Genomic DNA, 13,902 nt, shown 5'->3' on the forward strand with positions numbered 1-13,902 from the left:
CCTCTACTTTTCATATTATACATTAATGATTTGGGAAACGTATTAAGCAAATGTAAAATTCATCTTTTTGCTGATGACACATTAATATATTTTTATGGGGAAGATTTTGTTGATGTAGTGGACACGATGAATCGTCAATTGCATTTATTAACTGAAAGATTTAAGTTAAACAAATTGAAAGTCAATGAGTTAAAATCCAAATACATGTTTATTGGTAATAATACTCTTTTCGGGAAATTCTTAAGTTTGGATGTTCACATTAAATTAAATAATGAAAAAATTGAAATGGTTCAGGAAATAAAGAACGCCCGGTTTCATAATCAGTTAAAGTGGACATTAAGTTTTAGGTTGGTACCCTTGTCAATGCAATTCATATGGGTAAATGTCAACGTTAAAGTGGACTTTAGTTAATGTTCACTTTAAGTTAATTATGAAACCGGGCGTAACTTTTAGTAAACATGTTGATTACATTTGCAGAAAGATAGGGAAAAAATAGGTTTTTTTCGAAGAGTATCACCATTTTTGACATTTCAAACTAAATTAACAATTTATAATTCGTTAATATTACCTCACTTTTTATATTGTTGTTCAGTGATTTATACAGGATGTTATAATTATGACAGGCTTCAAATTCTCCAAAATAAGGCTATGCGAGTAATATTGAGATGCAATCGATATACTCGAATTCAAGATATGCTGAAAACTTTAAACTGGTTAAAAGTTGAACATTTTATGTATGTCCAATCTATGACATTCTTATTTAAGATGGTAAACCATTTATTGTCTGAGTATTTGAACAGTCAGTTGGTCCCGATAGCAAATGTTCATGAGCATAGCACTAGAGCTGCAAACTCAATAAATTTTTATGTTAGAACAACCAACAAGTCCAGTTCAATGAAAAGCTTGTTCCATAAAGGAATTGTACAGTTCAATAATATACCTTATCACATTAAAAATAGCCATAATGCAACTGTCTTTAAGAGATTATTAGTCCATTATATTAAAACTAAGACCTAGAAACCAATTGGCAATGTTTGTTGTACTTCCAGTGTTTTTATTTTTATTTTATTTTTTTCTTTTTTTATTTATATATTGAATGTTTCTGATTAATTTAATTTGACAATGCTTATTTCTTTATTTGTTTAGTCTCATGTTTTTAATTTTTGTAAAAATTTTTGTAATACCTTATGATAATTATACAGCGCTCCTTGCCTTGACAATTCTTATGTAATTTGTACAGGTGTGGAGTGCAATGTTTCTGTTTTGTGTATTATCTATTATGATAAATAAATAAATATCTATATCTATCTATAATCAATTGTCCTGTATATTTTATCTTATTACTTCTGCTACTTCTGAATTTTTGTCCCTTATCTTTTTCATACTGTTTTAGAATGTTGTTAAACTCATTAAAAGAACTAAATAATTGTCCACACTTCATAGTTAATTTAAAAACTCTTTACAAATCAATATTAAAGTGTAAACATAACGTGATTAGACAAATTCTAACCACACTCTGACACTCGCGATTCGCGATACTTACACAGATACTTAATACCATACATACATAGCATACACGCGGCTCAAATTAGCGTGTACCAAAAAACCGTACACGCTAAATAATGACGTAATTGACTTGATGACGTTAAGCGTGTACCTAATTTTTTATTTGCGTACACGTTAGCGTGTACCTAGATATAGCGATTTATTAAAGTTATAAAATAGTCGCTTATATAAATATTATTATTTATTATAACTATTTTCATTATTGATTCAAATAACATTTTAACAAATCTATAAGATTAAATTTAACAAATCTATAAATTATTGAATTAAAATTCTGTTCTAAATCACATTCGTAATTCGTAGACCTTATTTCAATATTAAACAAGAAGAAGTATCTGTTTCCGTGTGCATTTAATTTTGAGAGATTTTGACTTGACAATTGACAATTTTGAGTTGTGTGTTGTGTTGTTGATGTTGTGTATTTACTTTTTTCAATCAAAGTTTTAACTATTACATTCTTTATAATTAAAATCGTTGTTTACTGTGTTTTTAAAACATTTTGAATCCATTTCATTATACATATTGTTTTAGCACTTCATTGAAGTGCAATTTTCTTCTATAGACAAATTAGAATGACATGTTTGATGATGGATTATGAATTTAAAATGAAAACACAGAATGAGAGGGTAAAGGTAGAAGACTTATTTGATTATGAGGGTTGCAAAGTTGGAAGAGGTACGTATGGACACGTTTATAAAGGCAGACGAAAGGACGGAAGTGATAGTAAAGATTATGCTTTAAAACAAATAGAGGGTACAGGATTATCCATGTCTGCCTGTAGAGAAATAGCAGTAAGTTTTAACAAATACAAAATATATTTACTGTAACTCAAATTGTTTGTTTTAGTTATTACGAGAATTAAAGCATGCTAATGTGATAAACTTAATAAGAGTGTTTTTATCCCACAATGATAGAAAAGTGTGGCTTCTATTTGATTTTGCGGAGCATGATTTGTGGCATATTATCAAATTTCATAGAGCTGCGAAGGCTAACAAGAAGCCAGTGATGGTACCAAAAGGTATGGTCAAATCTCTGCTATATCAAATTTTGGATGGCATCCATTATCTTCATTCTAATTGGGTTCTTCATAGAGATCTCAAACCAGCAAATATTCTTGTGATGGGTGAAGGACCTGAGAGAGGAAGGGTTTGTATTACTTTATAGATTACTATCAGTATTAGAATTATCTTTTGATTTTAAATATATCTAATGTACTGACATATTTACTTACCGTTGCACATCATTATCTACGCCAGAGATCTAAGTTGACATAGTTGCAAAAGTATAAAAAAATCCTGAATCCATTTTAAATCAAATAGATCACATTATTGTAAACATGGATTATACAACAAAACAAATTAATATTCAATGTAAATAAATAAAAACTTTAGAAATAGAGAATAAGAATTAAACTAAATGGGGTAGTTCCCTGGGTTGGCTGTATACCATATAGTTAAAAAATTTGTAAAATGAAGTAACACCAGTTCTATGTAAAAGGTATATTTAATAAAATTTTAAAAATCCCAATGGATTAAATAAAATGGGTTCATTCAGAACGTTTTCGGACCTATCAGTCCATCATCAGTGAATTCGTGAATACTTGCTAACTAGCCCCAGAACCAAACAATGGTTGTACTTAAAATTCGATCTACATTACAGTATTGTGAAATTGGATAGGCTAAACGCCGATGTAAACGCTAAACGCGGCTGTCAAAACAGATCTTGAGCAGGAAAGGTCAAAGTAAAATCGCTCTGATTTAAAGTGTAAATTACGTAGGAAATACAAATCCGAAAATTTAAACAACATCATCTCTTAGTTTGTGAGTGGTAAAAGCCTTAGATTATGCGCATTAAAAGTCTATATGTAAGTAAACAACAATGTTAATAATTTCAATTTCATATATAAATAAAAGCACAAAAGAAGGTCATTTTTCTTCTGACGGGATGCCCGGAGAGGTGACCTTATCGCTTATGAAGTGTAAAAATTTTTTAGATAAAAGTAATTAATTTGTAGAAAAAAGTACCTATTTTACGAAGCGGCCAAGAGGAAGTTAAAACTATAGACCAGGGGTGGCCAAGCTCCTAGATAGTCCGAGCAATTTGAAATTTTTTGCAATTAAAAAGTTATTTAAAAAGTGTAAAAAGGTATTAAATTTTTCTCTCACAGTTTTGATTTCACGAATAAAGTGAAATAAAATGGTTCACATCGTTGTTGTTTTAAATATGCAAATAATTCTACAAGCAGCCTTTTCTAATTAAGGATACTTCGATTCTTCATCATCCTTCTATCTTTTTCCGGGACGGTCTACTGATCTTCTACCGTCTCTCAAAAACACTGTCTTTAATACCCTGTCTTTCTCTGATCTTACCAGATAACCTGCCCATCTTATCTTTTATATGTCTGACGAGATGTTTTCAGTACCATACGCAGTTACCAATTCTGCTTTGCGGCACCTTCTCCACTCTCTTGGCAATTCATCTATTTGACAGCCAAATATCATTCTGAGAACTTTCCTTTCAAATACCAGCAGCTTATTTATTTTCCACTGATCTAGAGTCCAAGTTTAACTTCCATATATAACAATTGGGCGAATAATTGGCATATACAGTCTTAATTTAGATTGTCTTTTTAATAATGATGATAGGGAACATAATACTCTAGTCCACGCAAATATTCTTGCTGAGACCTCTTTTTATATGTGGTTGTCATCTGTGATTACCGCCCTTAGATATTTAAACGCGTTTACTACTTCGAAGCAGGACACAAAATATCCATGATAATTTATTCAAGTATCAAAATATCGGATATATATGATATATATCCGATATATATCCAAAATGTGATATTTATATGATATTTATGATATTTTGGAAAACATTTCAATAGAGAAACTAAATTGACCAAAATAAGACTCTAAATGTAGAATCATTGATTATAAATATTCCTCTAGATAGCTCACCTCTTCGTAACCGAAAGACGTATCAACAACTAGATGGCGCTACTCGAAAACCGTATCGAGATATATCATTCCCTCTCTGACTTGCGAGGAGGTAGGAGTAGTGTCAGGGCCGAACTTACCCTATAGGTGTATTATCTGTGACAAGTGTTGTGACAAGTTATAGCAAAATTAAAAAAAAAAAGGACTCACATTTTAGATAAAATGGCCTCTGTAACGCATAAGTGTGTTTACGCGGGATGTTTTGAAAGAAACGATGGAACAAATAATAATATATCTTTCTTTAAATTTCCCCTGAAAGACGTATTGTCCATTCTTTCACGGTTTTTGGTCTAAATTTTAATGAATTGCTTGGATTGACATGAAATTTGGCATACGTATAGCTTACATGTCAAAGAGAAAAAGTGATATTGTGCCGATGTGTGCTTTTTCCCTGGGGGTGAATTTCACCCCCTCTTTTGGTTAAAAAAATGTATGTCCAAAATAAGTCCGGAAATGGGTAAACTGACTAATTTTAAGTAACTTTTGTTCTATAGAGCTTTATTATTCTATTAGTTCTATTAGAGAATTATGACAGGTGATAAATAGCAGTCTGATTTTTGCGTAAGAGTTTAATCTCTGTTCGGAGAGTTTAAGTCTGTTCTGTCAGACAAAATAAATGTGCCGTTTTCGTGGTCTGACCGTTCCAAATTTTTAAGCTGTTACACAATTAAATCTGCCCCTGTTCAAGTGTTCCCATATATCAAAGTTTGTCCGACTAGACACCCTTAAGCTATTAACAAATTTTCAGCTTGCTATTAATCAACTTTTTTTTCAAACGCGGGATCCAGACCTATAAGTATTTTGTCGAAAAAAACGTTCTTAGCAAAAATATAGCCTATAAAAAAGTAAAAAAAAAATGTTGTACGCGTTAGGTCTCTGGATCTCGTAGAACCAGAGTTATAGCCAATGAAAAATAGATTCATATTCACCAAATTTCAAATAGAATATTTCGACGAGAAATATCCAAAAAATTAAGCACTTTTTGGGGAAAACCCATTATAACTTTTTTAAAGTGTTTAAAAAAAGCTTTATTTTTGTTTTTACAAAAAGTTTCTAACATTAAATTTAAGCAAGTTACGCTCAAAATAAAGTTGGTCCCTTGTGTTTTTGCAAAAAATATCGGGAGGACCACCCCCTAATTAGCAACTTAAATGAAATTAATCGTCACCGCTCCAAAAATTATTTTACTTATGTTGTGTTTATATATGATCTGTAAAGTAAAATTTTTAAAAATTTAAATTTTGAAAAATATGCTTTTTTTCAAAATAACTTAAAAATTGTTAGGGATACCAAAAATCTCGAAAAACAAAAATAGTCAGATTTGCTTTTCTGAATATCATGTATTTTTTGTTTTTCTGTTAGACAAAAATTGATTAAGATTTGGTGTTTCTAAATTTGCATACATTCGTGATCAGTGACTCGTTCAACCCCTTTTAACTACAGCCCTTTCAATAATAAGGACTTTCAACCGATGAAACTTACAGATCATATAAACAATATATACACAAGTCAAGATACGTGAAGTCGTAACGATTAAGTTCATTTAAGATGCTAATTAGGGGGTGATTTTCTCGATTTTTTTACCAAAACCAAAAGGGACTAACTTTATTTTGAGCGTAACTTGTTTAATTTTGATGCTAGAATTTTTTTTTATAAAACAAAAATGAAGATTTTTAAACACTTTAAATAAGTTGTAATGAGTTTTCCCCGAAATGTGCTTCATTTTTGGTTATTTCACGTTAAAATATTCCATTTGGAATTTGACGAATATGAACCTATTTTTCATTAGCTATAACTCTGCTTCTACTAGGTGTAGAGACGTGATATATACACCATTTTTTAAAATTTTTTACAGGCTATATTTTTGCTAAGAATGTTTTTTCGACAAAATACTTACTATTTGAGTTATTTGCGAAAAACCGTCTAAAAGCGTGGTTATTTTGTTGAAAAAATGAACATAGTCACTGCCAAATAACTCGAAAAGTATTGACTTAGTGAAAAAACTCTATAGAACAAGAGTTACTTAAAATTAGCCAGTTTATCCATTTCCTGACTTTCTTTGGACGAATATTTTTTCACCCATAAGAGGGGGTGAAAACCACCCCCAGGGCAAAAGCACATATCGGCAAAATATCACTTTTTTCTTTGACTTGTTAGCTATGTGTTTGCCAAATTTCATGTCAATCCAAGCGGTTCTTTAAAATTTAGAGGTTTTGCAATATTTTACCGTTAAAGAACGGACTAGTAGAGCGCACAAAAATTTGGCAAAAAAACTGCGAAATTATTGACATTATATTGATGGATATCAGTGACCTGAAACAGAGGGTAATTTGCCAGCATCATTATGCAGTGGAACATATTTACCAAAGTGACCAAACAAAGTTATTAAGGAAAAATGCTGTTCCTCTAAAATTTGCACAGTTAGCAACTGATTTAGGTGAGTACTCAACTTTGGAAATATTTTTATGTTTGCCTAATGCGCTTTGTCAATGAGAATAATACTATTAAAATATATTTTATATAAAATCAGTTGATATTGAGCGATTTATATATTTTTTATACAATTAAATCAAAAGAGATTTTTTTTTAAATATGAATGCGTTGTTAGTATCACTCCAGAAATAACGGAGATGCTTGTTTTGCTTTAATTAAAATTATTACACATACATTTCAATGATTACCTATTTTAGGTGATACCCCACCAGTATTATGCTCTACATACGTTTATTGCGGTACGAAACGTAAAAAATCTACAAGTGGCGATTGTATGGTTAGGTCAACTCCATCGCCTAAGAGATCAAGTAGTAGTCTCAGTGATATTTCCAGTTTTGATATTAATTTGCCCACAAAACTTGAAACTGAATTGACGGAGAAGGTAAAGAAATTGGAGTATCAAGTAAATGCTTTAAAGAAGAAGTGCCGCCAGAAGAACAGTCAGCGTTGTAGAAGAACAACAAAAAACAGAAAATCGGCAACCAAATTCATGATAGAGGTACTGTTAGAAAATAAAAGCATATACGTGCACACTTTTGTTAATATGCAGTTTTCACACAAAACTCGTTCACAATGGAGTCACAATGAAAAGGATTTAGCTCTGGCCATTTATTATAAGTCTCCTAGTTGTTAAAAATTTTTAATTAGATCTCTTAACTTTATCTTACCTTCACTAAAAACAATTCAAACTTGGTTGCGTGTCATAAAATTAAGAACTGGTTTAAACATTTCCTTAATTGACAAGTTGAAGAAAAAAGTAGAGACAATGGATGAGTGGAAAAAATTTGTGTGTTAATGTTTGATGAAATTTTTTTGAAAAAACAATTGGAGTACAATAAATTAGATGACATTATAGAAGGGTTTCAAGATTTAGGTGCTTTAAAAAGAACAGAACAAACAAACTTGCCAACACAGGTCTGGTTTTCATGATGCGCAGCTTGCTACATAAGGCTACGCGGCTTGCTACAGGTGGTCCAATACATAGCGACAACTTAAAAAACATTGTAGTTGAAGTTGTTTCAAAATTACAAAATATTGGGTATATACCAAAAGTGTTGTGTGATCAAGCATCTAATAATAGAGCTTTATTTAAGCTGTTAGGCGCATGTAAGGATCAGCCTGCAATAGAAATAGGAAATCAGAGGATTTTCACTGTGTTCGATACACCCCACTTATTAAAAAGTCTAAGAAATAATTTTCTTAACAAAAAGTTGACGTTTCTTGCCGATTCTAAACAAATATCGTGGCAAGATATTGAATACACATACAACATCGATAGAACCAGTGTGAGAGCACGATGCATGGTGAAAATGACAAATGTTCATATAAACCCTAATAATTTTCAAAAAATGCGTGTAAAATTAGCAGCACAAATTTTTTCCAACTCAATTGCCTCAGCAATATCAACAGCAATGTCTGTAGGGCAGTTACACACCAAAACGGCTTCTCTTACTGCCCAATTTTTGAAAATTATTAATAATATTTTTGATCGTCTTAACAGCACATATTGTAGTGATAGTAATCCAAACAGAAAGCCAATGTCAACTTTAAGCAAGTCAACTGAAAACTTAAAAGCAGGTTTAGAATATTTTAAAAAAATTAAAGTTTTTGAAAATCAAAAAGAGAGAAATAATATTCACTGTCTACACGGCTTTTACTGGACCATTTTGTCAGTTTTATGTTTGTGGGAGGAACTTCAGGAATAATATAATGTGTCATATCTTTTAACATCTTTTCTGAACCAAAATCCTCTAGAAAATTTTTTCTCTATTGTGCGCAATAGAGTTAGTCTAGTGCGTTCATAAAAAAACATGTGTTTTTACTTAATAACAGGCGGTAGCTGGTTTGTCTTTAGTTTCATGCGTGGAAGAGAATGATGCTAGATCAAAAGTATGTGTTTTATCTCGTCAGGTATTAATGACGCACGGGTAAATAATCGTGGATTCAACTGAATGTTAAACTACACTATTAGCTTTAGTTTATGTATACAGTAGATATTAACAAGTATTTTATAATATCAGGAAAACAATATCAGTATGTCTTAAAACCTTGGAATCATATGGAAACTTTTTTATTCAGTTTAGGGAAAAATATATTATTGATAAAAACTTGCACGTCCTAAAACTCAAAATGAAAGAATCAGATGTCAAATATTATGAGTCGTATACCAAGTTTGTTAAAAAATATTAATTCTTCTCAAGAGTAATATACCTTCATTTTTAAAGTACTTTCATATAAACATGAACGTGGTTTTTAATTGTTCTCGACTTTTAATAATAAAATGTTTCGATATTGTCAATAATGAAAGTACTTCTTGAGAACAAGAAATAATAAATATCTTTTTTTCCTAAAATTTTAATTTTACTATCTTAGTTTGAAAGAATTAACATTCAAATATACTTATTTACTTTGTTTTAAAATATGATCTAAGTAGTGATGTTTTAAACTTTCTAATCCTGTCCGTTTATCAGCTTTTACCTATTGTTCCTAGGCAGATGGCCCTCAACTATTTATATGTTGGAAATTCCCTGTCATTTTATCAAGATATATGTATACCAAATTTCATGCCAATCCAATGGATTCTTTAAAATTCGGAGGTTTTGCAATATTTTACCTGGGGTGAATGGGTTAGATCTGGAAAGAAATTCTGTATATCAACTTCAAATAGTTTATTTCGCATTAGTTCTGAAAATATCATTCTTTTACAAATTGCAAAAAATAATTTACATGTGAATTATCACTGCTAATTTTATTATGTATTTTCTATTTTGTTGTTTTTTTGTAGTGTATTAATAATTAAATAATTTTTAAGAAACCTATTCACTATTTTTATTAATCAATTTTTAGGGTTTTATCTGAAGTAAAATCGGAATTCCAAAATAGAGATTACAATCGCGTTAAAATTATTTGTTAAAATGCTGAATACTACCCTTATATCGTTGTCTATTACGCCAGCCAAGCGACTCAAATTTATTTTTCAATCTTGGGAAAAATTTCAATAAATGTCGCCACCGTCCAGCCAGTTAGTACTTAGACTTGAGGGGCAAAGAGGTGTAAGTGGGCGGAGTTTAACACTGAATTCGGTTTTACCTTAGAGTGAGGTATCTATGTAGTTATTAATCAATGGTAGAATGTAACAGTATAAAATATATCTATATTTTTACTTAAGAGCAAACAGTAGCGATCAACAGGTAGCAACAAATGCGTTCCAAGATTGCGGCTCTAATTTTGAATATTTTGTCGATATATTTGGCACACATATTCGTAATATAATAAAGAATGGCGGTACAGAGCCCAATTTCATAAATATGTTACTATGTGGAAATTACTCTATAACTGAATAAAATATTGAAAAAAGGAGCCTGTACCGCCATTAAGAAAGACAAAAAAATACACTTTCTTCAAATAAACTTTTTTATCCCTTTCCTAGATTTTGTGTCAGTAAGATAGGGCTTGCTCAGGCAGGACCATCTCTATCTGCTCTGACAGCTAGGCAGCGCTAAGGGCTCTGGAAGCACCCAAGATCAGCTCTAAGTGCAAGAAAGCTCTCTTGAGCTCTCTTGAGTGCAAGAAAGCTCTGGATGATGTTGCTATAACCAACAGGGTTAGGTTGGTATGGGTACCGGGACACACAGGTGTGGAAGGTAACGAACGGGCTGACACCCTAGCAAGACGGGGCTCATCCTCTCTGCCTGTAGGACCCGAACCTGTGATCGGAGTGCCCTTCAGTACTGGTCGGGGTAGTCTCAGGGAGCTTCTTCTGCGGAGGTTCCAGGACTCCTGGGCCAGTTGTGGAGGTATGAGACAGGCCAGGCTCCACATAGTGGGGCAATCCAAAAGTCTTACAGCCCAACTGCTTCTTCTGGATCGTAGAAGATGCTCCTTGGTGGTCGGTATGCTCACCGGCCACTGTAGACTCTGACGGCACCTTCATCTGCTTGGACTGGCGGATGGCTCATGGTGTCGTCTATGTAACGAGGAGGGAACCTCCTCGCATGTCCTCTGGGAGTGCCCGGTATTGGCCTATCGGAGGTGGCAGATCCTGGGATCGGCATCTATGCAGCCGAGCCAGGTGAGGGAGTTGTCTTTCAAGGCTTTCTGTGAGGCCATAAGGTTTCTGGGGGACTAGCATGGGAGCTCGGTGCAGCCTGGGCCCTATAAACGTCGGAGACCAGGTTCTTATGAAATAAGAATCTGGAAGGATAACAGACCACTTTAAGAGGAGAAGTTCTATAAACTACCCCCCTGAAGCCATTTATACTAAAAGAAAAATGTCCTCCGGCGACAAGCCGGAAGAAAAAGTATACAAAAATAAGACATGCTATGAGGCAATTGAGTTACTCGACTACCTTGCGGACATATCGAAGCAGCGTTTTAAGTCTGATTCGCTAGTTAAAGAGCACACTACCACACCGAAGCCCATTAAGGACTTTTGTAAGAACCTCGCAAAAAGACATTCCTTCCAGAAGATGGATCTGGTGAAGGACTGGCTGGTTAAGAACTCAATGGAACCAGTAGAGAAACTGTTAACAGAGAAGGAGACCCAGGTTGATATGGGAGCCAAAAAAACCGTGGAATGCGGTACCCAAACCGACGCATGGCACGGTCCCACCAGCGCGGTCAGGATGACGAGTCTTGATGGAGTAAACTCTTATGAAGACTTCCAGAGGCACGCTCGCTTTGATTGGCCTGCGGGGATCTTTAAAAAGACGAGCGTTGAAGTGCGGAACCCCCTTGACTCGGGCTGCAACGTAAAAGTTGTGGCCTTAGAGTCAAACGACCCAAATATGGCCCTGTCTATACAGAGATTATACAGAGACAGGTATATTATATAGGTACCCGGCCCTCTCCACCCTCGAAGGCGACTTCGTGGTGATGGAAAACTCCTATACGGTGAGAGTAGGCGGCGTAAGGAAAACGACGGAGGAGAGAATCGTTAAAGTAAAGGCCAATACACCGGAGAAAATCTGGCTCGCCCTGGAGCGGGTCAGAGAAGAAACCAAGGCGGGAGACTCGGTGGCACTACATCACCTTAGTTTCATGCAGGTGCATGATTTGCGGAAGATGGCTGAAGTCGTCTTCTCGAAGACGGAGGTAAGTAAGGTGCAGATCCATACTACAGTCACAAGGAAAGAAAGGCTCACCTATGGATTCATAGTCTCGAAGAAAGATTCGTCTTATTCAAATTACTCGAGGGGGTGGAGAAAGCTGTTGGGGACTCGAAGGCGAAAGATGCCATCAGTCTGCGCAGCACTAAAGATGGGAACCTTCTTATTACTCTGGATAAGGACCAGGATGCAGCCAACAGCATCAAAACCGTCATCACTAACAAGGAGAGCGGGTTAACGGCCAAGATGGTGGGTGCGGAGAAGCAGGCCATCATACATATAAGAGGCATGACCCAAAATACTGAGGAATCACATCTAAAGGCAGCCATTAAAAAGGAATTGGGCACCTGGGAGCCTCCTAATTAAGCAACTTAGACCAATGCGTAACAGTACCAAGGCGGCCACGGTGGTACTAAGCGCACAGGCGGCCACGAAAATATTGGAAGTCGGACACCTCAAGCTTGGTCTCGTACGCTGCGAGGTGGAGAAGAGGTACATTGTGAAAAGATGCCAAAGGTGCTGGAGCTACCTCCATGAAAGCAGTAAGTGTAATGGACCCGACCGCACTGGGTGCTGTCAAAACTGCGGCAAGAAGGGGCATGTTTTCGATTTTTGCAAAGAAGAGGAGTCCTGCGCGGCGTGCGAGCAGTCGCACCGCATCGGCAGCGGGAGATGTCCTGCCTTCCGAGAGGCGCTTCTGAAAGTAAAGTCGGCGGACCAAGGTAGATCCTCTGAACCTTCCCCACCACTATTCAACCAGTCGCCGGCCACCGGAACTAAGTCACTAAAACAAAACGCGCGGGGACTCCGTCTAAGGAGGCCTCAGGGCCCCCTGCTATTCCTACCCAAGATATCGCTGCTACTCCTCGCACGCAGCAGGAGGAGACCGAAATAAATGAGGCCTTAAGCCGTCGCTCTCCTACTACAGAAGACCTGGAGAGGATGGATGACGAGGTGTTGAACGGAGGAGTGTTTACCGATGAAGGACTTTTGGATAAGTACGATGTGATGCTAAATGAGGCCACAGAGAATTTGCGTCGTGCTAGGGAGACGACGTGTTCCCCCTTTCACCCCCCCACCAAGGAAAGGGAATCTTGGATGTCTCAAACCCCCCTCAAGAACAATGCAGCGGTAGTGGCAGCACAAGTACGCTTCCCCCCAAGGAGTCTTCCCATCAGGATGGCTCTGGGGCCGAGGAAAATGTAAAAAATGTCGATTAGTGTTCACCCATTCTGCTTTTACACTTCGGGACTATTGGCTGGGTAGTTTTTGGTTACTAGCGCGATGGCGACGGCGGAGAACAGACAGCTCAGGATTTTGCAAGTGAATGTTGGTAGAGCCAAGGTGGCGCACGACTTGGTCTATGCGAAGGCCTTAGACATCGGGGCGGATCTGGTGATCGTACCAGAACGCAATAAAAAGATCGCTAGTAAGTTTGGGTGGGTGCCGGATGTGCTCCGCGACGTGGCTGTCCACCTTATCAATAAGAACGTGAGTATCCAAAAGATCCACAGGAAGGAGAGTGTAGTCAAAATCAACTTAGTTGATGTGGCTATTATAGCCTGCTACATCTCTTCTAAGGTCAACATGGCGATCTACCGAGATAAGGGGGACAGCATTATGGAAGATGCTCTGGTGGAAAAGAATTTCATCATAGCCGGGGATATAAACGCGAAATCCGTTCTATGGGGTTCCCCAAGGAACGACAGTTAGTTCAGAATTTCACGTAAATTTTA

The 13,902-nt window shown here is 35.6% G+C and overlaps 2 protein-coding genes across 3 annotated transcripts in view; both read left to right on the top strand.

Moving 5' to 3' along the window:
- The first annotated feature begins 1,952 nt into the window (after window positions 1–1,952).
- Window positions 1,953–13,902, top strand: part of LOC114337762 (cyclin-dependent kinase 8) — an 82,171-nt gene continuing 70,221 nt past the window's right edge. The window contains exons 1-2 of one of the 2 annotated variants that reach the window (XM_050641661.1): window positions 1,953–2,357; window positions 2,413–2,712. In XM_050641661.1, the coding sequence (XP_050497618.1) occupies window positions 2,139–2,357; window positions 2,413–2,712 (519 nt within the window). In that variant the 5' untranslated portion in view covers window positions 1,953–2,138. The remainder of the gene's footprint in view (window positions 2,358–2,412; window positions 2,713–13,902) is intronic. The other variant, XM_050641662.1, reaches the window with a different exon arrangement.
- LOC126878768 (uncharacterized) lies at window positions 5,879–8,509 on the top strand. Its single transcript, XM_050641663.1, has 2 exons — window positions 5,879–7,002; window positions 7,256–8,509. The coding sequence occupies exons 1-2, from the start codon at window positions 6,864–6,866 to the stop codon at window positions 7,690–7,692; spliced, it is 576 nt and encodes a 191-aa protein (XP_050497620.1). The 5' UTR covers window positions 5,879–6,863; the 3' UTR covers window positions 7,693–8,509.

This window comes from Diabrotica virgifera, chromosome 1 (assembly GCF_917563875.1).
Source record: "Diabrotica virgifera virgifera chromosome 1, PGI_DIABVI_V3a".
In the NCBI taxonomy this organism is placed as follows: Eukaryota; Metazoa; Arthropoda; class Insecta; order Coleoptera; family Chrysomelidae; genus Diabrotica; species Diabrotica virgifera.

Excerpts from the sequence above, each read along its gene's own strand:
- LOC126878768 (XM_050641663.1), top strand. The coding sequence starts at position 6,864 with ATGGATATCAGTGACCTGAAACAGAGGGTAATTTGCCAGCATCATTAT. Across the intron at positions 7,003-7,255 it reads ACAGTTAGCAACTGATTTAG|GTGATACCCCACCAGTATTA; the intron begins GTGAGTACTCAA and ends TACCTATTTTAG.